This window comes from Amphiprion ocellaris, chromosome 16 (genome assembly GCF_022539595.1).
Source record: "Amphiprion ocellaris isolate individual 3 ecotype Okinawa chromosome 16, ASM2253959v1, whole genome shotgun sequence".
NCBI classification, from domain to species: Eukaryota; Metazoa; Chordata; class Actinopteri; family Pomacentridae; genus Amphiprion; species Amphiprion ocellaris.
This window is the reverse complement of record NC_072781.1, coordinates 28,476,145-28,502,639: the sequence shown is the minus strand read 5'-3', so window position 1 is coordinate 28,502,639 and position 26,495 is coordinate 28,476,145. Positions and strand designations below refer to the sequence as shown.

Sequence of the window (26,495 nt, the reverse complement as noted above, 5' to 3'; positions counted from 1 at the left end):
GAAAACATGTCTTATGTACAGTATGGTGCACTCATACTGACAGAGATCATATAAAAACAACAAAAGCAGAATTTTTTTGTTCATTTAATTTGAAAAAAAAATTAAAAACTGCAATCGATATAGGACTGCAGCATTATTCCAAATGTGCACAGGTGTTACCAATAATGGAGAAACATATGGCTTAATACAACAAAGACGTTTTACTACTTATATTTCTAATTTATTTCCATATTTGTCTACTCTCTGAATTTCTGTCTGTGATTGTTGATCACAGCTGAGTTACTGAGGGTTTCACAGTTACACCCAAGAGTGCAGAATTTCTAGTTTTTTACAGAATCTGCTTAAAACAAACCATTTTTAAATGAGACATGTATAATTCAAGTGATTTTTGATGAAATATCACAATTTTAAGCTTAGATTTGGTTAATTTTCTGAACCGAGTCACCAATGATGCATTTAAAGACTGTCAGAAAATTGAAAGTCCAAGGATTCATTCTGTTTTTACAGTTGCTTGCTGATAAATGGTGTAATTATGGAGACTTTTAAAGACAACATGCCTTTCAAATGTGCAAACGGGTATATAAAATTCGAAGTATTTGAACCTTAAATTGCTGTAAGACAAGGCCTCACCTGTAAAATGTTCCTCTTCTATCCTATTTCTTTCATAGAACACCTGAAAGCAGCACCAAAATCTGACATTTTCTACTGTTTGAAGTAGAGATGTGTCTTTGCGCATATATTTCTGCCTAAAAGCAGATTAGAATAACAAAGTTGTAATTCTTGAGCATGCAGGGCAATTATAAAAGAGGATATTAACCTTAACTTTTTTAAAAACTAGTGAAAATTGTAAGAAAAAAGCATCAGCATGTTTGCATGAAGGTAAATTTTCAACCTTGTTTTCAGAATCACTCCTCCATGTTCACCTCTAATGAGCTTCGTAAGTCAAATTGCTAGTCTGAGCTGCTGATTATGATTTAATTTCATCTGCAGGTGCAACATCACCTCTAAATTGAATCATTCCAAGCTGAAATAAGCAGCGATTGATTTAATTTTGATGTTTTCCTGCAGGTTTGACGAATTGTGAAATGAATCAGTGCTAATTTTTATGATTCAAAGCTCTAAAATTCCTGAAAGGAATCTGTAATTTCCCCATTTTTCCACTCAGGCAAGAAGCAGCCTTTACATAATTCATCCACCGGTGCTTATCTCACACTCTGCTCTCACACTGCAGTTATGTAATCTTTCATTTGAAGTGCTACGAGCCCACACCAAGCCAAAGAAGCTTGCAGATTCACGTCTCTGTGAGGACCACACTGAGTCTTAGACATTGGAATGTTCTCAGTTTGAGGCGTCATGTGGTTTATAATCCGGATTTATGTTAGTAGTGACGGTTAAGGCTGAAATAAGATGTGTGAGGATGAATTAGAATGAATGAGGGTCCTCATAAAGATAGTAGAAATGTGTTTTCATGGGGACAGAGCTGCAGCCGTTTAAACGATGATTGTGTGTGTGTGTGTGTGCGTGTGTGTGTGTGTGTGTGTGTGTGTGTGTGTGTGTGTGTGTGTTGGACGGGGATCATTAGCGGAGTGTTTGATCTGTTAAACAGAAAGAGAGACCAGAAACAAATCCTCTCCTCCTCCTCTCTGCTCTTATTTTTAGACTCCCGTTACCTGTTTTTGCCGCTGCTGTTGTTGTTATTTACTCGCCGACTGTTGTCATACTGTCTGACTCATTTTATTTTATTTATTTGGGCGGTTTTTGAGTCTCTTTTTGGAGGTTTAACGCTGCTACAGAGAGAAGAAGATGAGACGAGGCTTCTGAGGAATGTGGTTTAACTTTTGTAGTGGCTTTTTTTGTTGATTTTTTTTTACTGCATTTTTATATTTTCATTCTCCTTTTTTAGGAAAGGGGGTCAGGACCACACAAGTGACTCCGCTGTCTAATTCAAATATTTAGCCATTTTTTTATGTTTTTATTTTTGAACTATTATTTTTAAGATTTTTTAAATTTTTATTTTTTTTAATGTTGTTTTCAGCTTTTCTATCAACGTTTTAAAATAATTTTAAAATTAATTCATCAATACGTTTTTTCCCAAATTTTGCCCTTTTCTTAGCTAGATTATTATTATTTTTACTTTACATTTGTAAATTTTTAATTCATTTTGAATTTCATAGATTTTATTATTTTTACTTTAATTCTTTTTAGTTTTTTTTCCTAAATGTGTGATTCTTCTGTCAGCTAAGTTAAATTAAGTTTATTTAATATTTTTTAGTAAATTTTAAGTTTACATTTCATGCATACTTTTTTTAACTATTATTTTTTTCCCTTTTTAATGTGCAGCTTATCTGTTCCAGTACAGTGTTTGCACATTTAGAATTATGGTTCATTTAAATTATATTTCTTATTGATATTATTGGGGTTTTTTTTAGATTTTCACTCCTCTCTCTGTGGACATTTTGCTCCACATCAAAACTTTTAAGGTATATTTTATTTTTCATGATTTGATGTTACTCAGTCACATTTATTTTAAAAAATTAATACAAATAAAATGAATTTTAAACTCCAGATATTAATATAAAATAGGAGGAAACTTGAGCATAAATTCAAAAACTGAAATAGTTTTTAAACTAGATTTCAGCAGCAGAATGGAGTGGACATTGAATCTTAAATCAAAATTCCCATCTTTTGTTTGAATTCCCATCCATCCATTATCTATACACCGCTTATTCCTCACTAGGGTCGTGGGGGGTGCTGGAGCCTATCCCTGTTTGAATTCCCAGAAAATGCTTTATTATTTTGACTTTTTTTTTTTAACAAAACATATTGTATTTACTCTATTATTCTGTTGAAATGATTTTTAGTTTTTATTTTGTATGAATAGTTCCCTTTAATTACCGTCCCACCCTTAACCTGTGTTCCTCTTTGTGCTGCAGATCCTGGAGAGCCAGGTGGAGGTGCGTCAGAAGGAGGTGGAGGAGCTCCGGAGCCAGTCTCAGGCCCTCAGCCAGGAGGGGAAAGGCTCCGAGGAGGTGGACGGTCAGAGGATCAGCGTGGAGAAGAAGTTCCAGTCGCTCCAGGACCCGCTGAAGAAGAGACGAGACAACCTGATGGCGTCCCGCGAGATCCACCAGTTCAACCGGGACGTGGAGGATGAGATCGTAAGTAGATCAGAGACAGATAGACTAGAGTTGAAGAAGTCAGAGATACTCTCGGGTTTCACAGAAATAACTTTCATTTACTGAAGAACGGGCCTGAAAAAGGAAACGATATTAGAGGGTTTGAATCAGGATGGCTTTGATTGCCAAGTAGGTTTCTATTTGATGTTTTATACATAATAGAATAAAATAAAAATACTGACAAATAGAAAATGTTTACAGTACTTGGAGAAGTAGTGCTGTAACTTTTACTGCATTACTGTTTCCAGGAGTGTTGGTAGGTGAACCAGCTGGTACTACAGTGGCATTATCATCAAAAGTTTTAGCATTTTTATCAACGATAGTAAAGTTAAAACCTGCTCAGTTTTCATACTGGTTACACCGACTGTTCATTTATTTGCACCCAAAATTATTCACTACGATTAACACGTTTGAGACTTTTTTGTCAGTTTCCACACACGCTGGAGATATTTTTAATATGTAAATGACTGTAAACAGGAGTTAAGGTGTAGATAAATGTTTTTTAAAACCTGTAATATCTACACTACAGACCAAACATTTGGAAACAACTTCAATTTTCTGTTCACAGCCTTTCTTAAAAACCAGTATGAATTCTGTGGATTCTGGGATGTATTTACTGCAGGATCATACTTTACTTTCACTGATATGCACCATTTTCCTCAATTTACCTTTAGGTATTCATTGAAGTTACCAGACAATTGCTGAATAAATGTTAACAAAAGAAAAGGAGGGTTTAGTTTTAGGTTTGAGAAGATGTACAAGAGTCACAACTTCAGTGCAAAAGTAAAAAAAAAAAAACTAGTCAGAGTTGCATTATTCACTTTAGCTCTTTGGCTTTTGAGAGTTTGCAAACAAAAATCTCAATAAATCTCAACTGTGTCCATATGTCTAGAACTATCACAGAAAGAAACAGCTGAGTAAAGAAACAAGGTACAAATACCTGATAATTATGGTAAACGTTTATTCCAGTGAGTGACTCTTTATATAATAATCATGTTTATTTTGTTTCAAAGTACACCAATGAAACTATGATCTTTTTCTGCTTTGAAACTTTTGGCCTGTATTAAATACTTAAAATGTAAATAAGCTAAGAGTAGAACAGAAAAGTAAGAAGTAATACTGGCAGTGAAAAGTAATATTACTAGTGGTGGGACGCGATTAAAAAATTTAATCAAATTAATTACAGGCTTTGTAATTAATTAATCACAATTCATTGCAGTTCTGTCAAATAGCAATATTTGACACAATAAGTGAAGTTTTTCAATTCAAATAAAATTGTGGTTGACAGTTGAATCAATGAATAGACATATACGTGTTTATAATTTAAAGTTTATTTTAAAAAAGGAAAATGGGACATATAGAAAAAAGTGATTTTGATGACTTAAAGCCTGAATTTAGTAGCTTTTTCCACTGTATGGCACATAAAATCAGCATAAGTAGTTCAAGGTGCTTCAGAAAGTTGAAAATCCAGAGATTCATTCTGTTTTCATCTTTTCTGGGTCTGATAAATGGTGTAATTTTGATGGTTCTTTTTATAGGAATATCATTTTTTTATGTAATTTTTTATAAACAAAAAGTTTATAATTAAGTTATTAAAAGAGATATTTTTGTTGTTTAGGTTATTCCTGTTCCAAGGAGGCAGAGCCTCGACGGAGTAAAAACTTAAACCACAAAAATGTTTCATTTCTATTTATCTGCATTTTTCATCTGTCTGCTACATTCACAGATTACTGCAAATCTAAGTGCAATTATAGCGATTTTATTCAACATTTTAAGACTTTCTGTAAACTCAAGCACTGTCTAGAAAAGTGGTCTATTATGGGATGGCTACACCGTTAGCCGTTAGCATGACTCGTAGCTAACGTTAGCTCTGGTGCTAACAGCAACATGTTTTACATTGAGGTGATACCGTCGGCTTGAAGTGCTGCAGTGATCAGAAAACTCTTTGTTGTACAATTTGCACACAACCAGGCTTTTATCCAAGCTGCCATCAGGAAGATTTTTAAAAGAAAACTTTCTGTCCAACAAGCTCAATCTTGTCTTCCTTCACTGTTCACCAGTGCCTGACTTCACTCAGTACTTCCTGTGCTTCTTCTTCATGGCTACAAACAGACTTCAGGTTCATTACCGCCACCCACTGGGCTGGAGTGTTCATCAGAGTTACCGGTGTGTCAGAAATGAGGGAACTGAGGAGGGTGCAAAGAAATGCGCTAACAATTCTAACGCGTTATTTTCGCTGTAATTAATTAATCGAAATTAACGCGTTTATGTCCCAGCCCTAAATATTACACATGAAAAAGTAGTATTACTAGGAGTATTAATAGCTGTAATTGCAGTATAGTGTAACAGTGTTGATTCCAAGCTGAACTGCACCACAATAACTGATTTAATGTGTGTTTCTGCAGCTGTGGGTGGAGGAGAGGATGCCTTTGGCCACATCCACTGACCACGGACACAACCTGCAGACTGTACAGCTGCTCATCAAGAAGAACCAGGTACACAAACTCTCAACATTTGCTGAATCCTGTATCTGAAAAGTCACATTTTCATCTCTTGTTAGCCTTTTAATCCTATATTTCCTGACTTTCACCTGTAACTGCACTCCGCACTAAGTACCACATTTTCAAAGTTGCTGTAATATTTGAGAGCAGGGAAGGGAGGATGAGGGAAGCAGGTGGAAATACAGGAAGTAAAAAATGGTGACGGGATGGAAGGAAGGAACAAAAGTAGGTTACAAAGAGAAAGTAGTTACAGCCTCCTCCATTATAAGGGTCTTTACTGTCTTGCTTTGTACAGCTGAGACAGCAAACCACAAGAGCAGGCCGTTTCTTTCCCTTGCAGACTTGCATGTTATGAAGCACTTTTTTTCTGTTATCAGCATGTGAAACATACTATGATATTGAGACCAGCTAATGCAAAATGCTAGAGAAGTGACCATATGTGAGTTTTAGAATTAATTTTAAGATGTTACCGCATAAAAGATAAAGTTCCTCTATCTTGCCATGCCTTAATGGTCTTAATTTTGAGTCTTTTTATCTTTATTTCATTTTAGCTTATTATAACTTGTTTTTGTCTCTAATTTGACATTTGTTTTTATTCTCAGGAACTTTGTAACATAGTTTTCAAATGGTGCTATACAAAAGAAGGCTATTATTGCTATTAATATTAATAATAGTACAGTAATAGTAATAGTAATAATAATTGTATTCGTGTAGCACCTTTAAAAACAAGAAGGAAAAATAGCAACAGAAAGCCAGTCACAGCAAAAACAGAAATAAGATCAAAGAAGCACAAAGTAGAGAAAAAGAGATGAACGTGGTAAAAATATACAAACTGCAAAATACAGAAATTCACTGTAAATAAATCCAAACCATAAACACCAACCAATATAACAATAATAAATGCACAAAAAGTCCATCGTATGCTAAAGGAAAAGAAAAAAAATGCAGATTTCATTTTGGGATTAATATTATTTCTGTGTCCTGTGACCTCCTCAGACACTGCAGAAGGAGATCCAGGGCCACCAGCCTCGATACGACGACATCTTCGAGCGCAGCCAACACGTCCTGAGGGAGGACAGTCCGACCGCAGAGATGATCCGCCAGCGGCTCACCGGGCTGCAGACGCTGTGGGAGCAGATCAGGAAGGAGACGGAGAAGCGTCACGCTCGGCTCAGCGAGGCCCACGAGGCCCAGCAGTACTACTTCGATGCCGCCGAGGCCGAGGCCTGGATGAGCGAACAGGAGCTCTACATGATGTCGGAGGAGAAGGCCAAGGTGAGCAGAAAAAAATAACAGAAGAGGGAGGAATATATATATATCTATTTGTTTACATCTTTGTTTTTTGTTGGATTTGTTTTGGGTTTTGAGCGACAAGATGGATGAAAGTTATTTTTCAAATGACACAGTTAAGAAGATCAGGGTCAGTTTGTGTCAGATTTCGTTCACTTATTTGTGACTCAAGTTCTTTCTGCTTATGAAAACATTTGTTAAGGCAAAATAACCCTTTACACGTAGTTGAATGTGAAAAAGAAGAAAACGGAAGCAGCTTGTTACTTCCCACATGCGCTAAAAAGTTTGGGGTCACTTACAAATGTCCTTATTTTTGAAAGAAAAGCATTTTTTTCAATGAAGATAACATTAAATGAATGATAAATACAGTCTAGACATTGTTAATGTGGTAAATGATTATTGTAGCTGGAAACAGCTGATTTTTAATGGAATATCTCCATAGAGGTACAGAGGAACATTTCCAGCAACCATCACTCCTGTGTTCTAATGCTACATTGTGTTAGCTAATGGTGTTGAAAGGCTCATTGATGATTAGAAAACCCTTGTGCAGTTATGTTAGTGCATGAATAAAAGTGTTTGTTTTCATGGAAAACATGAAATTGTCTGGGTGACCCCAAACTTTTGATCAGTGCTGTATAATGACAACATCTAGACCCCTTTGAACACCAGTTTTTGTTTCCTACCAATGAATCCACTTCACCATTTTGTCAAAATATCAAAACACTGGAACCTTTTCTGCCATATTTGTCACCTGTTAAATTCTACTGATATTAGAGGCCTCTTAACTTGGGGAAATGTCAATCAGGAAACAAGGTTACATCCATATATATACACTTTGTATAGTCAATTGCCTTTCTTTATCAATTTTTTTCCTTTTTTAAATTTTTTATTTTATTTTATTTCAATTTCTCTTTTTTATCTATTTTGTACTTTATATTGTTTGACATTCACTTTGGTTAGCAAAGAAAGAATTTCCTCAAACAGGGAAAAACGTCTCTTTACTATGTATATGACGATAAACTTTGAACCTTGATATATGAAATTTAACGAGGACAGAGTCTGTGTCCTCACAAAATGTCATGGCTGTAGGAATGTTATTTCTGGAGATATTGAACCCTTAAAATGTCTTCTCAGGTAAGACGGGAGTGGAAATATGTTAGTTTCCAGGTCTGAAATTGTCAAAATTCTGCAAAAAATATTTCACAGAACTTAGTTTTGGGGCCTAAAAAACAAATAAGTAAACTATTTACAAAAATCAACAAAGTGAAGCAACAAATTTCTTAGATTGGATGAACCACATAACAGCTGTGGGAGTGAAGGGGCCTTCCAGTTCATAACAATAAGTTTCCTACCTAACATAAGTGCGATTTGGATTCATTCAGCATGTGAAGGGGTTAATTTCTCCGAAAAACAGGTGTTTTTAAGTAAATATACTCATGAAATGCACATAAAAGCATAAAGATACGGTGAAATGGATAAAATCTATGTCACATTACAGGCAAAGTGAGACAAACTGATCTTAAACTTAAGCCACTGTCTGTGTTTCCATGATGCATTTTGATTAAATAAAAGTTGATTTAAACAACATTCTTAAAATATTCTAAAAAACTTCAGATTTCAGACTTATTTGAGGTGTTTTTTGTTTTTAAAAACAGTTAATAAGTTTTATGGGAGATGGAATACATTCTGACATAAAACATAAAGTGAAAGTACTGATCAGATCTAAGTTAGTAGTTCTTCTTAGTGTCTGTATGACTTCACCTGTTGTTCAGTTTTTACAGCACAGTTTGGTTTTTACTGTCACTCAGAGGATCGACTTCTCTGCCCTGCGGGTCAAAAACTTCCTTTTTCATATTTTTACTTTTAGTTCACCTGCCAGTTCCTCATTTTGCTGGTTCTCTGTTGGTTTGTGTTGCTGTTTCTGCTCTGGTCAGTACTTATTCAATACTCAGACGGAAAACTAACTAAAAGAACTCCAACACTTCTTACAAGACATGGATTCACTGTATCCTTGCTTTTAATCTGATCTGAGAGGTTTGGCTTTTTTGTGATTTACTGCAGCATTTGACTTTTTGTAGAAACTTGAGTTTTACTGAATTTAAATCCACAGCTGCAATGTTTCATTAGAAGCTGATTAGTTAATAAGTTTGGATGGAAGTTTGTGTTTTGAGGGAAACTTTTTTAAAACCTTTCAGTCAATTATTCTAACTCTCCCCAGGCTTTATTTTTCTCTCTTTTTACTTTCACTTTTCTTTTCCACCTCCTCTCCGGTTCATCCTTCTGTCTTCATATGCTTTAATTTACTTTCTCTATCAGTGTGTATTGGAAAGTAAATAAGAGTATTGACTTTTAGCATAAACGTTCATCTGTCTCTTTGACAGGATGAGCAGAGTTCGGTGGCCATGCTGAAGAAGCATCAGATCCTGGAGCAGGCGGTGGAGGACTACGCCGACACCGTCCACCAGCTGTCCAGCACCAGCCGGGGCCTGGTGGCCGCCGGACACCCAGACAGGTGAGGCCGGTCGGGGGGTTCAGTAGCAGGAATACTGGGCTGCCTGGAGGAGGAAACACTAATAATTAGGGATTAAAGATCAGAATCAAGGGATTTTTAACTAATCGGCATGAACCTTAACACGATGTTTTGTTAACATCAGCTAGATGTGCAAATTTTGATTAGTTTTCTAAATCAGTAATCAGCAGTGTTATCGATCAATATTTGGCAACACAAATTGAAAATACTGGACAAAGGGATTCTCTTATATTTGCTACTAAGGTGTAAAAATGCTGTCCTAGTTAATTCCAGATTGTTTTAAACACCCGAAATCTGTTCGGAGGTCATTAAGCGTCACATAAGTCTTTGTCATGGTGCCCCTTTTCTAGCTAAACCTCTGTGATGCTCTCTGCTTGCCAGCATGAAACTGCTGGTACTTTGAGTTGTGCTTCTTGTGTTTGTTACTGTATAAAACAGTAAGTGGTAGAACAACCAGATACTACAGTAAATCTATTATACATTTTCTGACATGCATGTAGAGAATACAGGTTTACTCCGTCTTTTTGAGATTGTGGTACCTGGGTACATCCCACTACACATCCCTCTATGCTACACATTGGACAGTATCCTTCTGGAGCTTTACAACAAGGTTAATGTACTTGAAATATACGGTGTTGGATTTGGACTAAATATTTAATGACTCGGATCATCGAGGCCAAAAACAACTTAATCGAGACATCCCTAGTAATAATCAATCATTTCTCTGTACTTGTCTTGCAGCGAGCGCATCGGTATGCGTCAGTCTCAGGTGGATAAACTTTACGCCGGACTGAAGGATTTGTCAGAGGAGCGTCGGGGAAAGCTGGACGAGCGTTTCCGTCTCTTCCAGCTCAACCGGGAAGTGGACGACCTGGAGCAGTGGATTGCCGAGAGGGAGGTGGTGGCCGGATCCCACGAGCTGGGGCAGGACTACGAGCACGTCACTGTTAGTACAACACACTCATTTCATTATTTTAATAGTGCACAGTCAGAGATGAGTTTCTATCGGGTCCTTAGAGTTGAATTTTAGTTCAATTTCAGCTCCACATTTATATTATTGTGCACTAGTAAATAGGGGCCTAAAATTTATACTTGATTTGACATTATTACACAACTGACTACAAAAATCCTATTGTTATAGACCTCTAATATTAAGTAAAAGTCATAGTTGTTTTTGTTTATTTTTTTTACTTGATAGACGGTTCTGTTCCTTAATATGCCTTCTGCTTTTCGTTGATATTTTTTATATTAAACTGTTATTTAATGTCAAAACAAGTCTTATATTAACTGGTAATAATAAAAAATCATTTTATGTTGTCTTTTTTTAATTAGAGAAGACTACACTTCCAGCTTAACATGTGTGTCTTTACTCTCTTCTTCAGATGCTGCAGGAGCGTTTCAGAGAATTTGCCCGTGACACCGGAAACATCGGTCAGGAACGTGTGGACACCGTCAACCGGCTGGCGGACGACCTGATCAACGCTGGTCACGGCGACGCCGCCACCATCGCTGAGTGGAAGGACGGCCTGAACGAAGCCTGGGCCGACCTGCTGGAGCTCATCGACACCCGGACGCAGATCCTCGCCGCCTCCTACGAGCTCCACAAGTTCTACCACGACGCCAAGGAGATCCTCAACCGCATCCTGGACAAACACAAGAAGCTTCCGGAGGAGCTGGGCCGCGACCAGAACACCGTGGAGACCCTGCAGAGGATGCACACCACCTTCGAACACGACATCCAAGCTCTGGGAACACAGGTACAGTCCTCTTTTGCTGCTGTTTTGCATTTTTTTATGGCTGTTTGTGACTTCTTGTAATCATTTTACATCTTTCTGTGAACATTTTGTGTTTGTTTAGGATTTTTTTACATCTCGTTTTCCATGTCATTGTGATTTTTTTGCTTCTCTATAATTGGCTTTATACATCGCTTCGTCATGGTTTTGCATCTGTTGGTTGTTGTTTTGTGTCTCTTTGTGGTCGTTTTAAGACTCTTTGAGGTGTTTGTCCGATTTTCTCTTCAACATTTTTTGTCTCTATGATCATTTAGCATCTCTCTCTGATTATGTTTTCCTGTTGTGATTGTTGTATATTTGTTTGTTGTCCCTTTGTGGTTATATTGTGTGTCATTCTTGTCCTTTTACATCTCTATGTGGTCATTTTTCATTTCTTTTTATTCATTCCACTTCTTTTTGTGATTGTTTTGTGTTTCTTTGAAGTTGTTTTGTGAGTCTGTGGTCATTTTCTGTCTTTAAGGGTTGTTTTGCATGTGTTTGTGGTCATTTTATGTTTATTTGTGGTCTTTTTGAGTGTCTTTGCTGTCGTTTTTGTCTTTATGCATCTATGTGTGGTTATTTTTTATCTGTTGTAGATGTTTTGCCTCTGTGGTCATTTTGTGTTTTTTGTGGTCTTTTGCATGTTTTGTGTTTTTACATCTCTTTGTGATTGTTTTGCATCTCACTCTGAGTCTCTGTGTGATTGTTATATGTCTTTTCGTGGTTGTTTTGTGTCTCTTTGTGGTCATTTTTTCCATGTCTTTTAGGTTGTTTTGCTTCTTTTTGTGGTGGTTTTGTGTCTATTTGTGATTCTGTTTTACGCCAACTTGAACTTTTTTCCCACTGCTTTTCCTGCAGGTGCGGCAGCTTCAGGAAGACGCCGTTCGTCTGCAGTCGGCGTACGCTGGAGACAAAGCTGACGACATTCAGAAAAGAGAAGGAGAGGTGAGTTAAAGTGAAACACGAACCACATCAGGACTGGGCTCAGTTCACTTCCAATTCAACTCAGGGCACATTTCCCACATGTGAACGCAACAGAAACCCCCCGTCTCTTACTGGTTGGATTTAAAATGAACTGGACACAGCACTGATGTTAATGACGTCACTGTTAAAGGCCCTTTGCCTCCTGCATGCTGCACCGCTGCTGCACTAACACTGCACTATTCCTCTGCCCCTGTTTGGGAAATAAAACACGGTAATTTAAAGGTGGAGTCAGTTGTCAAGAGAAGGATCTTGAACAAAATGAATAGCAAGCTTCTGCTCTGTGTAAAGACACACTAGGACCGCACAAATACTTGTTTGTGTTATTCCAAGATTCACTAGAAAATGCATAGTACTGTTAATATTATTTAAAATCTTACAGGGTGTGGTCAAAATACTGAAAACATTATGATAAAGTCTCTTCACAGTGGTATCATGAATAGAACTTATGAAGTTTCATTCTGAATCTTCAAGACTCCAAACAAAATGTTTTGTTGTTTATCTGACCTTTTCTGTCCAATGTTTTTAAGGTACATTTTTTAGCATCATCTATCAAACAGCACCTGAAAGGAATGTGTTGTTTGAATGGTTTGATCCATCTGAGGGAGAATTTTTATTCCAAAAGGTGTTTATATTGGAGAGCAAATCGTTTGAGTTACTTAAAACATGTAGTCAGACACAACGTGAAGTGAATTTTAAAAATCATGGGTTTCTACAATGGATGAAAATGCTGCCGTATATCTTTATAAATCCAAAGAGGAAAATTCACTGCACGTTCTGTCTGAAGTCACCTGATAGAGATGAATAATCCGGTCACATCCTTGTGATTTTTCCGTCTGATTCTCCAGGTTTTTGAACTGAAGTAAAAAGGAAGCTAGCTGAAGTTTATAGGAATAATCTGGCTTTTTTTAAAAGCCCCTTTAATCCCCGTCTTCCACAGAGAGAGTGGATCCAGAATGTTATCAGCTTTGCTAAGCACAGAGACAGGAAGCTGATAGAAGATTTAGTTTCATTTTAAGTTTTGTTATTCGCTAGAGACACTACAGGTGGATTTCTGCAGTTACAGTGCCTGTAAAAACTATCCACCATCTGTGAAAATGCCCACTTTTATTGTTTTTCAACATGAAATCATGGTCAAAATTTTGTATTTTTATAAAAATAAGAATGCATATTCAAAAAGGACTTTTTCATGTCAAAGTGAAAAGAGATTTCTACAAAATAATGTTATTTGATTGAAAATATAAAATGTAAAACAAGTGATTGCATTTGTATTCACCCCCATTAAAGGGATTAACTTAATTCAATACAGGTGCAGCCAGTTCGTGCCTGAAATCACACAGTTATGAAATAGAGATAATCGTAGTGCAGTAAATGCACCTCAGTGATTGTAGTATAAAGACTCCTGTATCTGGAAGGTCAAGTCACTGGTGAAACAGTACTTCTGGATATAAGTACATTATGAAGCCAAAAAATTTCCAGTTCAGGCCACCAAGACACCTATAACTTCTCAAAAGTAATTACAAGCTTCAGCAGCTGAGATGGGAGAGACTGTTTGTACAACAGCTGTTCTTCTCCAGTCAAAGCTTTGAGGGAGAGTGACAAAGAGGAAGACGTTGAAAAATCTCACATTGAACCTGGACTAGAGTTCACCAGAAGACGTGAAGACTCTCAGGTCAACTGGAAGAAGGTTCTTTGGTATGATGAGATCAAAATTGAGCTTTTTGGTCATCAGACAAGACGCAGACACCAAACAGTGTATGTCATCACAAACACATCATCCCCACAGTGAAGCATGGTGGTGGCAGCATCATGATGTGAAGCATGGTGGTGGCAGCATCATGGTGTGAAACATGGTGGTGGCAGCATCATGGTGTGAAACATGGTGGTGGCAGCATCATGATGTGAAGCATGGTGGTGGCAGCATCATGATGTGAAGCATGGTGGTGGCAGCATCATGGTGTGAAGCATGGTGGTGGCAGCATCATGATGTGAAGCATGGTGGTGGCAGCATCATGGTGTGAAGCATGGTGGTGGCAGCATCATGGTGTGAAGCATGGTGGTGGCAGCATCATGGTGTGAAGCATGGTGGTGGCAGCATCATGGTGTGAAGCATGGTGGTGGCAGCATCATGGTGTGAAGCATGGTGGTGGCAGCATCATGATGTGAAGCATGGTGGTGGCAGCATCATGGTGTGAAACATGGTGGTGGCAGCATCATGGTGTGAAGCATGGTGGTGGCAGCATCATGATGTGAAGCGTGGTGGTGGCAGCATCATGATGTGAAGCATGGTGGTGGCAGCATCATGATGTGGGGATTTCTCTCAGCAGGAGGTCCTGAAAGGCTTGTAAAGGTAGAGGGTAAAATAAACAGCATTATATCGGGAAATCCTGGAGGACAACATGATGTAGTCTAAAGAGAAGTTCAGCCTGAGAGAAGATTAGTTTTCCAGCAACCAAAGCTAAACAGAAATTGTTAAATGAGAGCAAGGTGAATGTTCTGGAGTCTTCAAGTCGGACCTCAGACCTCAATCCAACTTAGAATTTGTGGCTGGACTCGGAAAGGGCTGTTCACTATTGATCACCCTGTAACCTGATAGAGCTTTAGCAGTTTTGCAAAGAAAAGTGGGTAAAATTGCAGAGTCCAGATGTTCAGGGTGATTGAGATCTATCCTCACAGACTCAATGCAGTTAAAGGTGTACCAACTAGATACCGACTTGAAGAAGTTGAATCACTTATTTTATATTTTGGATATGTAATTAATTGACATACTTTGTAGAAATCTGTTTTCACTCTGACATGAAAGAGTCTTTTTTTGTAAATTCTTTGCTCTGAACCGTATCTGCTGAAGTGTAACTCCAACCAAACTACCGTCTGTATTCCCTTTATCTTTATTTGCAAATCTGTCCACAAGTGTTTTCATCTATCACAGTGTAAACGTCATGATCTTGTAAACTCATCATAAAACCTAAAATTCTCCTGGCTGTTCACTTGGGTGCCGCCAGGTTGTGCCAGATCTCTCAGTGTGTTGACATTGATGAGCAGTGAGTGTTTTTGATGGCGCTGTGTTTTGACCATTCCCTGTATGTCCGTTTCCCTGCATATCCTCCCTGTCCACCCAGAAGAGAAAGGGAGAGGTGAGACTCCGTTTACCAGAAACATCGGCTTTGCATCAACGTTCATTTTGGCTGCAGTTTTAGACTTTCTTTTAATCCTCCGACTAAAATGTTGATAAGTTTTAGTGACATTTTAGTCCTTTTTCATGCAGTTTAGTCCTGGCCTAGTATTAGCCGCAGACCTGGTGATTTGCAAACACTTGTAGGGTTTGTCATTCATCTGTCTCAGATCGATGTGTGGATGGATTTCTGTGAATAAACTCAGCTTTTCTGATTGACAGTAAGCAGTACACTCCACCTGCCTTCGCCTTTGAGAATTTCAAAACAAATACTACAAGCAGTTTGCAAAGTCTGAGGGTCTGAGGATGAAAAACTGATAATTCTGGCCTCTAGTGTAGCTTCTTTCCAACTAATTTAAGATGCATTTCTACTATTTGTAGCTGCACACAGTGGTTGCTTGTATGTAGCTGCTTGTAGCTCGCAAAGCATCGCTGCTTGCAGTCGTCTGCAGCCATCAACGTTGTGAAAAGTGTCTCAGTGTCAGACGGTGTGACTGAAAATGAAAATAGTGTTAGTTATTTGTATTTAGCTTGTAGAACGTAGCTCTGCTTGCTAACAGATTAACATGGCTATACTGACTTATACCGCTACCAGCTAGCATTAATATTAACCCTCTGTACCCCGAGCAGTTTCAGGGTGTTTTTTGATCCATTTTTATTCACTGTGGGCTCATTTTTCACTACAATATAAAGTCATGCATCTTTATAAAAACAGCACAACCATGACTAGAAGTAGAGAGAATTCAGACATGTCCTCTGCACAGCATAGCAAAGTTACAATGCTATAAATGATTAAAAAGCAAAAAAAAATTCAATTTCTTTGATTATTTATTTTACAAACATTTTTAAATCCCAGAATCAATATTTGCAGTATTTTTCCAAGTGCCCACAAGTGTTACCGATACTGGGGAGAAAATGCTGACTCTACATACTATAGATATTTTATTGCTTTCCTTTTTGATTTGTTTCGCTACTCATATCCTATCTGAATACACACAGCCTGCAGTTCTGCTGGAAATAGTTTCTGTCTCATGACTGTTGGTTGCAGTTGAGTCACTATTGGCTTCCTGCTTTCACCACACTGTGCAGAATTTAGTGTTTTTTGCAGAATCTGGTTGGAGCAAACTGTTCATTTTTGGCAAATTTTTGAATAAGACATGTAGAATAAAGTCATTTTGAGGAAATATCACAATTTTAAGCTTTGTTTCAGTTAATTTTCCTGGTGGAACAGCACCATTGAAAAGATGAAAATCTAGCAATTCTTTCTGTTTTTACAGTTTCTTGATTTTTGGTTCTGATAAATTACATATTTTAGCAATTTCTTTCTTTATAAAAAAAATATAAGACACTTTTCAAACCTGCGCACTGAGCACCAAATCTGCAAAAAGTACTTGAAATGGCTAAACAAATGTGTGTTTTTATTATGGGTCGTAATTATTGGGATAAACCTGAAATCTTTTAGAACCACTCACTGACTTTTTAAAAGCACAGGAGGTCAGTTACTGTTGTCAGTAACGTCTTGAGTCTCTGCCACCACATGCAGACATAATAACGATGAAAACATGGAGGCTGTGAGGGTAAAATCCAGTGTTACAGTTTAATTTAATTCCTTATTACAACATGGATTTAAGCAGTCCTGCTCGCTGATCTGTTAAAATAGGAGATGGATGTGCATCTGTATTGCTTCGTACGGAGCTTTTGCCTCTGCAATCTGCACGATGAATGCGTTTTTAGTTGCTTGTATCCCATTTATTTACCTCACCGGGCTGCGATGCTTCCCAACAGAACAACTGGACCTGAGCATAACTAGACTCAGTAACTGTGTCTTTACAGAAGGACACCTCCTCCATGAATTCATACAATAAAGATCAATAACGCAGCAACACATTCTTAATGAACAAAGCTTCACTTATCAGGGTTTAGTAGCTCTGATGTTCAGGTTCTGGTCTGAACTCTGCTGTGTTTTCGTCTGGTTTCCCCTTCAGGTCCTGGAGGCCTGGAAGAATCTGCTGGAGGCGGCGGAGGGCCGTCGGGTGAAGCTGGTCGACACCGGAGACAAGTTCCGCTTCTTCAGCATGGTGAGGGACCTGATGCTGTGGATGGAGGACGTCATCCGTCTGATCGAGGCCCAGGAGAAGCCCAGGTAGGAGAGTTCAGACACATTTCACTTTGTTTCATCACCTCAGTCTGGATGAGTCAGTGTTTAATGACCCCCTGATATCGATATTTAAATTCATTACACAGGTATACATCTATTTCCTCAGTCTTGCTCCAGCATTTCAAACTGTTTTGCTAAAATGACCTTGTTGAGCAAATCTGCAGCAAAAGCATACATGCTACAGGATGTCAAGGAAGAAAAAAATGCATGTTTTAATTAATCAGTTAGTTTTTATTCTTTAAAATGACATAAATCAGTAAAATATGTCTACAATAAAACACCACAGTTCAAAATTGTCAGCTTCTAAACTAGTATCACAAACAAAAGCCTCAGTTAACCTCATCGAATCATCACATTAATGGAAAGTAAATCTGAAGCTGTGTATGTACATTAACATATTATTTACAAAGCTTTATTTAGAAAGTGTTAGCAAACCTTTGAAAAAATAGAATCTTTAGCTGCTCTGGCACCTTTAACCATCTGACTTCCAACCAGTTTCTGAGTGTTTTTTTGCTCCTGTCACATTTGTACTTTACTCTGGGATCATTTTTCACTGTTACATAAAGTACTGCATCTCTATGGAAACAGAACAACCATGAATAGAAGTAGACACAACTTACAAATGTCTTCTGTGCAGTTTGACACAGCTAGAATGTCATAAATCATAAAAAGGGCAAAAAAACAAGTATAGTTTATTTATTTTACAAAAATTGAAAAAACCTGGAATCAACGTGCACAATATTTTTGTTGTGCAAAGTTCCAACGCTGAAAAAATGACAAGTCCACATACTGTAAATATTTTTAATTTGTTTTACTTGTCTCCTCTCTGCTCTGTGTAAACACTGCCTGCAATTCAACCAAAAATTATCTAAATTTCCATGATGTGGCTGTTTGTTGTAGCTGAGTCTCTAGTGGCTTCACAATTACACATGGAAGTGCAAAATTTTTAGTTTTTCACAAAACTGGGTTAGTCTAAAGGGATCGTTCTGGAAGGTTTTCCCCAAGCTTTTTTTAAAACTGTGCAACCAATTCCAATTTCCTGTAACATAGGATCTAGAAGAGCACATCCCCCCCAAAAATGTGCAAAACACAACTGAATTTAGTCAAAAATGATACAAAACATTATAAACATATATTCCAAGACTGTTAGTTTGTGTGCTTCAGTGCAGATCTGAATCAGCACTTCAATATTGATTTTGGCACAATTTGCACTCTTGCATTCATTTTACTGTTGATTGAAACAAGAACATCTGTAGAGTTTATCATCACTACAGTAAACAAGCTTCTCTTTGTTGTTGGATGCTGCTGATTTGGTTTTGTTGTGCGTGTTTCTTGTTTTTAGGGACGTGTCTTCGGTGGAGCTGCTGATGAACAACCATCAGGGCATCAAGGCCGAGATCGACGCCCGGAACGACAGCTTCACCGCCTGCATCGAGCTGGGAAAAGCCCTGCTGGCCAGGAAGCACTACGCTTCAGAGGAGGTGGAAACGCCCTCATATGCTGCTTATTTTACTGCTGTTTTTACTTCAGGATTTAGTGCTTTTTAAATTTGATGTATTTTGTCATGTTCACAGTCACATATGCTGAACTAAACATCAAGTCAGTCCTTGCTGCACCTTTTCTAATTTATCCTACTTTTAGTTTCATATTTTAAATTTCTGAACTCCAAGCAGTTTTTGGTTGTTTTTTATTGCTCTTGTCACATTTTCAGTCACTGTTGGCTCATTTTTCTGCACCTCTGTGGAAACAGAACAGCCATGAAGAAGGGGAGAGAATTCAGAAATGTCTTCAGACACAGTTATAATGCCACTAATCTTTAAAAAAAAAAAAGAAAGAAAAAAAAGCTGAACTTCTTGATTATTTCACTAAAATTGAAAAACATCAAATCAATATATAGAACATTTTTCCAAGTTCCCTCAGGTTTTACCAACACTGGAAACAAAAATAGTGGCACAAGTTAGTTTATGAGTAGATATTTTTAATTTGTTTCCATACTTGTTTCCTCTCTGCTCTGTGTAAACACTGCCTGCAGTTCAGCTGAAAACTCCCAATTTTTGTCACATGACAGTTGGTCACAACTGTGTCAATCATGGGTAAATAGTTGCTCCAATGAGTGCAGATTTTTTTGTTTTTTACAGGATCTAGTTAGAGGAAACAGTAAATTTTTGCCGTTTAAAAAAAAAAAACAAAACTTGTAAACTGAAGTGGTTTTGATGAAATATCCAGATTTTAAGCTGAGATGTGGTTAATTTTTGCAACAGAATTGGAAGAGACACACGAGTAGTTCAAGGACTTTTGGAAAATTAAAAACTATCCATTTTTTTTCTGTTTTAACATTTTGAAGCCCTGATAAATGGTTTAATTTTGGCAATTTTATATTAAAAAAAAAAAGATAAAACCAAAGTCTGCCAGTGTGAATCTGAACGCCTTTCAGACCCATTGGTGGATTTGAGGTTCATTAATTCTTCATCTAAACCACATTAAGGCATTCTTAAGTACTTTAAGTCAGTATGTAGCCTTTTTTAAAATTTGAAATATCATCTTTTTCTTCCTGCAGATTAAAGAAAAGTTGTTACAGTTGACGGACAAGAGGAAAGATATGATTGACAAGTGGGAGGACAGATGGGAGTGGCTGAGACTGGGTGAGATGTTTGTTTTAGTCAAACTATTTATTATTGTTTAGTAAAGGTGAACCTGGTTTGACGTCTAAATGCGTGTCCAGTCCTGGAGGTGCACCAGTTCTCCAGGGACGCTGGGGTGGCCGAGGCCTGGCTGCTGGGGCAGGAGCCCTACCTGTCCAGCAGGGAGATGGGCCAGAACGTGGACGAGGTGGAGAAGCTCATCAAACGCCACGAGGCCTTCGAGAAGTCGGCTGCCACCTGGGAGGAACGCTTCGCCGCTCTGGAGAGGCTGACCACGGTGAGATATATGAGAATCCACCAGCTTTAGTCTCAAGACTGAAAGAGGAGGCGCTGACTCTCGATTTGTGTTTTCAGATGGAGTTATTGGAAGTGAGAAGAAGGCAAGAGGAAGAAGAAAGAAGGAGACAACCACCAGCTGCAGAGGGTCAGACGGCCGAGGCTGCAGCTCAGCAAAGGTGAGACAGTTTATTTATAACATTTTACGTCCAGGAGTTTTAATCTGTTCACAGGCATTCAAGTCAACACAAAGATGGAAGAAATCAAACAATTCATCTTAGTCTCAGTATTCACCATTCAAATGCGATTGTGTTATCACATTTCTTTGATGATATATTTCACAAAAAATTGCTGAAATCAAGCTGTACAACATCTTTCCAAGTGCCCAGAGCTGTTACTAACACTGGAAAAACCAATAGCAGCTCTACATACTACAGATTTTTTAGAACTAAAATTTTCTATACACGGTCTGCAGTTCATCTGAGAACTTTCTGAGCCTCTAACAGCTTAACTGTCATGCCGGAAGTTTCAGTTTTTACAGAATCTAGTGCAAATAATTTATTTTTTGCAAATTTTTAAATGTGACGTAGAATAAACTGAATAAATAAGTGAATAAAGTGCACAGAAGGGTTGTTAACTTTGTCATAAATACATTTTTTGATTTCATTAGCATTTACCAGAACAATAAAATGAAAATAAAGGAAGTATTCATGTGTTTAACCCTTTTTTTGTGCTTTGTGCTTTGTGCTTTGCAGGGAGGGCGAGCCGGTGTCTCAGAACGGGCTGCCGTCCGACCAGGAGTCTCCCAGGGTTAGTTATCGTTCTCCTGCCTACCAGAAATACAGCAGCACCCTGCAGAGCCGCAGGACCACCGCTGCACCCTGACACATGCAAACCACATTAAATATACCTAAATATAATCACAAAGACAAACAAAAACAAAACACTTTAACCTCATGCAGAAACATGTTTGACTCTGCTGTTAACCAGCTGTGTTGTTGGACACACAGATAATATTCCTGTATTTATCTCTTATTGTTTGCTCCTCGTCCTTCTGACTGATTAATAATGTCTTATTTTATAAGTGTAACAAGTTTAGCTTTCAACGTGTCATTTACATTACTCTCTTCTGACACATTAGTGTAATTACCTTTAACAAGAAGCTTCTAAATCACCGCTAATTATCTAATAAGAGACAGAAAGCAATGACTGGAAATGTAGGTTTGTTAAGTTCTGCTAGCAAGAGAGGACCAATCAGCAAGTGTTTTAATTAGTCTGAAATTTATTGCGTCTTCAAGGAGCAGCTCGACTGATTTAGAAAGTTTCATTTCAAGACCTCAGTGTCCACCTGAATCTTCTTTTCAGGGCTGATTAACAGGAAGAGGTTTTGTTGATCAAACAAAACAGAAAAATTCAAATTATTCAACTTTTTTGCCTTACTGACCACTTGAATGCGCTAAAAACTGGTATATTTGAGCGGCTAAATAAAAAACAATATTTTTTTTTAACTAAATGGGGTTGAAATTTTGCATTTTAAAGTGAAAATATGTTAGTTTGTATGTAACTTTAAAGGTTGTAAAGCTGCTTTTATTCACTGGAAGGCCCTCTTTCATTACAAGCCGATTCCTTTAAGTTCATATATGTACGTGCTCAACTCTTGATCCAGTCTAAAACAAACAACAAAAAACTATACATTTCCACTGAAAATAAGGATTAAAATAAGTCACGATTGAAGAAAAGATTCAGGTGAACATTAATAGTTATTCAGTGAACCTGTTTCTTCTTTCTAACACTTAAAAACTGTCAGGAAAATGAAGAATTTATCACTAGAAAGTAGCTCAAGAAGATGATAACTTAAGTCTTTGTTGTGTCCGCTTTTAGTTTGTTCAATTGACAGCTTGTTTTTTGGGAAAACCTTTGTTTTTAATCAAATTCTGAACTCCAGCTGGTCTATTTCCAAAAACTTGCCTAACATTACTTGTTGTACTTGATGTGTTTAATGAAAGAAGTTAGAAACTGGCTAGCAGAAGAAGAAAAGGTACTCTGTACTCTTTAAATCACAAAAAACTTTGACACAAAACAGTACAATCCCCCGTTTGTTGTGAGTGTGACTGTATAAATGTTGTTTGGGACCACAAAGACACACATTCATGCACAAAAACAGGCCAACAACACCTGAAACTATACATTCCTCCCCTCATTTTCCTTTACGTTCCTCCCTTCTTCCCTCTGTCTCCCTCAGCTCGACTCTCCTGTCATCCTCTCCCCTCAGCTCTTAATGATTCTGCTGGTTTACGTCATCATTTATAAACTCACGATGTGGAATATGAACACCTGAGAAGGCCACCAACCACAAAAATGCCCCAAAATCCAATTTTAAAGCCATAGAAAGTGAATTCAAGTTTGGTAAAGAATTTGTAAGATTTTTATAGATGATAGTTATTCTTTAATATAAATCACAGTGTCGTCGGCATTTTGAGATATACAGTCAAATATAACAGCAAAATGACACTGTTTATCGTTAATAAAACATGTCTTACTGTTATTGTCTTAAAATAAAAGATTTTAAGCACCTTACAGTTTAATTTGATCACTATCAGAATAATCCAGCCACAAATGTATTTGACGAATTATATTCCAAAATTCTATTTTAACACCACAAAGAATTAATTCAAGTCTGTTAAAGAATTTGTCTGATTTTTATTCAAGATAGTTATTCTCTAATGTAAAACACAGCATCGTCGGCATATTGAGCTACACAGTAAAACACCATTCATCTTTAATAAAGCATGTCTTACTGTTATTGTTTTAAAATAAAATATTTTAAGCACCTTAAAGTTTATTTTGATTACTAACACATTAATCCAACCACAAATGTATCTGAGAAATTATTTTACATCATAGAGAATACGTTTTATCCAAGAAGCACTGAAATTACATTCAACAAATAACAGAATTATTTGTGTACTTTACTACGCTCTAAAAAGTGGTCAAATGAAAACAGTATATCTACCTGTCCCAGGTCTGTCTACATCCCACCGCCCATATTTTCCATCTTCATATTATTTACAGAGGCCAATATACAGTTTATTCCACCATGTTTTCCATCACAGATAAATTTTGTGTGAAGGTCCGTTCATGTAACAGCTAATTTTTACATTAATTTTATGTCACTAATGTGTTTCAAAATAGACAGAAAATTTACACTTAGGGAGAATGTTATTTTTCTACATTATTGAGAATTATACAACATTGAATTCACAGCATTTAACACCCTCTCAGCATCACCAAAATACAAAAACTGCATTCCAATTTTTAAAAAAAATAAAAAATGCCACACTTTGTTTAAAAAAAAAAAAAAAAAAAAGTCTTAAAATTTGTTAAAAGATTACAATTTGGAGAAATGTTATTTGTAAATAAGAATTGATTAAAATTCACAGCTTTTAAAGGACTCTCAGCAAAGAAATGGCAAAATACATTCATGTTTCAAAAAAAAGATACTGGTGTAAACATATGTTTTAAAAATTGGCAAAAAAAATTGGCAAACGTTTGCAATTTTGAAAACTGTTATATATTATTTACTGCAAACTACAAATAATTATAAAGTTGAATTCATGGCTTTTCCAGCCCTCTTTGCAAAGAAATTGAATTAATTGAAAATAGTACAAAGACAACATATCAGATATTGAAACTGAAACTTTGATGATTTTTCTGGAAAGTGATTTGATACCAGCAGTCTTACTTTAATGCATTAAATGCACTGTAAGACTACATTGCTTCCATTTAGTGGTTGTTTAAGTGGTTTAGTGGTTAATTCCAAACGGGTCTGTTTCTTATTACTTAATTCCACCCAAAAATATGATAAATTGGGCTAATTTGCAGGGCTAACATTTTCATATGAAATATAATATTCACTTTTTGCAAATTTTATTGTGCTATATTTGTTCAGATTTCTCTTAAAGTGCAGTTAATTAAAATATTTGAATTCCACGATCATTCCAGAAAAGAAGTCATATGTGAAGTTCTTTTGTTACACATCATGTGATCCATTTTCAGAATCATTCTACATTCATGTATTTATTATTTAGATCCACACGTCCCACTGTGTGAGTGTGTTTGTGTCCTCCACCTCCCTCCATATTTATTTAGTTCTAGTTTTATCATCAGTCCTTGTTGTTTTCATGGTTTACTGTTATAGTTTCTCCTGTTGCATGTCGACCCAGCTCCCTCCTGACTAACACACATTCCCCAATAAACCCGTCACAATCAATCAGTGCACTCAGACCTGTTCTGATTTGTCTGTCTTTGTGTTTATCCATGTGCAGTGTTGACTTCTCTCCACATACAGTGTTAATGTTGTATTTTTTTTGTTGCATGCTGTGTCCATCGGTAGCATTTCAGTTGGATTTTCTGTTACACGCCTTCATCTCATGTTCTTCATCCTGGGGCTTTACTTTAATATATGTTCAACTCGCCAGGCTGGTTTCAGTGACTTGGATCAACGTCAACAAAATGAAAGGAGGTTTTTAGAGTAGAAAATTAGCAGTTAGATCAGAAGACACAAAGTCATTTAAGTTCAGCATTCAGTGAGTAGCAGTTGAGTCCTTGATACTACGTATAAAAGCTTCCAGGATTGGTCCAAACTTTATCAGAGACCTCTAAGAACTGGACAAACTTTCTCTAAGAAAATCATTGCAATTCGGGATTCACCAAGAAGTAGTTAAATCCTTGACATTCCCAATAAAAGCTCCCATGATTGGTCCATCTCTTGCAGTTCTTTAGTTAAAGCTCCTGGGATCAGTAAAACCTACCAATTGGTAAAAACAGACACCTCTAGGAATTGGACAGTCTTTGTTTAAGAAACTTAATGAAGCTCAGGAGTCTGTGAGGAATAGTCCTTTAAACTTCCTATATAGGCTCCAACAGTTGGTCCAGCCTTTAACAGACACCTTTTAGAATTGGACAAACGTTGTCTAGGAAACTCATTGAAGCTAAGGAGTAGCTGAGTCCTTGATTTTCCCAATGAAACCTCCCAGGATTGGCCCAGCTCTTGTAGCTGTTCAGTTTAAGCTCCCAGGATTGGTCCAGCTTTTAACAGACACTCTTAGAATTGGACAAAGTCACTGAAGCTCAGGATTCAATGAGGAGTACTTGAGTCCTTGATGGTACCAATAAAAGCTCCCAGGATTGGTCTAACTTTCAATAGACACCTCTAAGAATTGGACAAACTATCTCCAAGAGACTCATTTAATGAGGGATAGTTTAGTCCCTGATCTTACCAATAAAACCTCCCAGGATTGGTCCAACCTTAAAGACACCTCTAAGGACTGGACAAACTTCCTCCATGGTTGGTTTAGCTCTTTCCAAGCTCTAAATAAAAGCTCCCAGGATCGGTCCAGCTCTTGCAGCCCTTCAGTTAAAGCTCCCAGGACTGCTCCGGCTTCTGAACTGTTCTCATCCGGCCCCTTGAAGCGCTCAGGGTAATAAGCATCCGGTTGGAGTGGGTGTGGTGTGGAAAAATAAACTCTGTTTTGATACTAGGCCAATCTCCCTTCACCAATAATGACGCCCAGTAATGACTTCCAAGCAATTTTGTGGTTAATTGTTTGAGATTATTTCGTGTTTCTGACCTCCACTGGCTTCTCCCCGCCCTCGACCTTCTTCACGCTGTCCACCATGTTGCGTGTTGTGGAGTGGTGTTGTGATCATGCATGTTGTAAAACGTGTAATCAGTGCATGTTACATTTCTGTGCTGTTAATATACGATGCAAATGTTTTTCTAATCAGCGCTGGAATCCAGCTGAGCTCACTAAATAATTAAACACTAAAAACCAAAAGCTTAAAAAGGCTGATGTAGCTGATGGATGGGAAGTCTGGATTAATTAGGCCTCCAAGATTGGGTTGTGTTGGTTTAAAGTAATGTTGATTAGTTCAGAGGTAAGGAAGCTAGTAAGTTTGGTATATACAGACTCAAGGTTTATAAATGTTAAATTGCCA

The 26,495-nt window shown here is 37.3% G+C and overlaps 1 protein-coding gene across 4 annotated transcripts in view; it reads left to right on the top strand.

The window, feature by feature from the left end:
* LOC111572926 (spectrin beta chain, non-erythrocytic 1) overlaps positions 1-26,495 on the top strand; it is a 192,966-nt gene that overhangs the window by 161,307 nt on the left and 5,164 nt on the right. For 2 of the 4 annotated variants that reach the window (XM_055018548.1, XM_055018547.1), the window contains 14 exons: positions 2,934-3,158; positions 5,582-5,671; positions 6,674-6,952; positions 9,349-9,479; positions 10,239-10,443; positions 10,880-11,254; positions 12,128-12,214; positions 15,370-15,384; positions 17,408-17,565; positions 18,923-19,061; positions 20,138-20,222; positions 20,303-20,499; positions 20,577-20,677; positions 21,254-21,308. In XM_055018548.1, the coding sequence (XP_054874523.1) occupies positions 2,934-3,158; positions 5,582-5,671; positions 6,674-6,952; positions 9,349-9,479; positions 10,239-10,443; positions 10,880-11,254; positions 12,128-12,214; positions 15,370-15,384; positions 17,408-17,565; positions 18,923-19,061; positions 20,138-20,222; positions 20,303-20,499; positions 20,577-20,677; positions 21,254-21,308 (2,142 nt within the window). The remainder of the gene's footprint in view (positions 1-2,933; positions 3,159-5,581; positions 5,672-6,673; positions 6,953-9,348; positions 9,480-10,238; positions 10,444-10,879; positions 11,255-12,127; positions 12,215-15,369; positions 15,385-17,407; positions 17,566-18,922; positions 19,062-20,137; positions 20,223-20,302; positions 20,500-20,576; positions 20,678-21,253; positions 21,309-26,495) is intronic. The other 2 variants (XM_055018549.1, XM_023276818.3) reach the window with 1 other exon arrangement.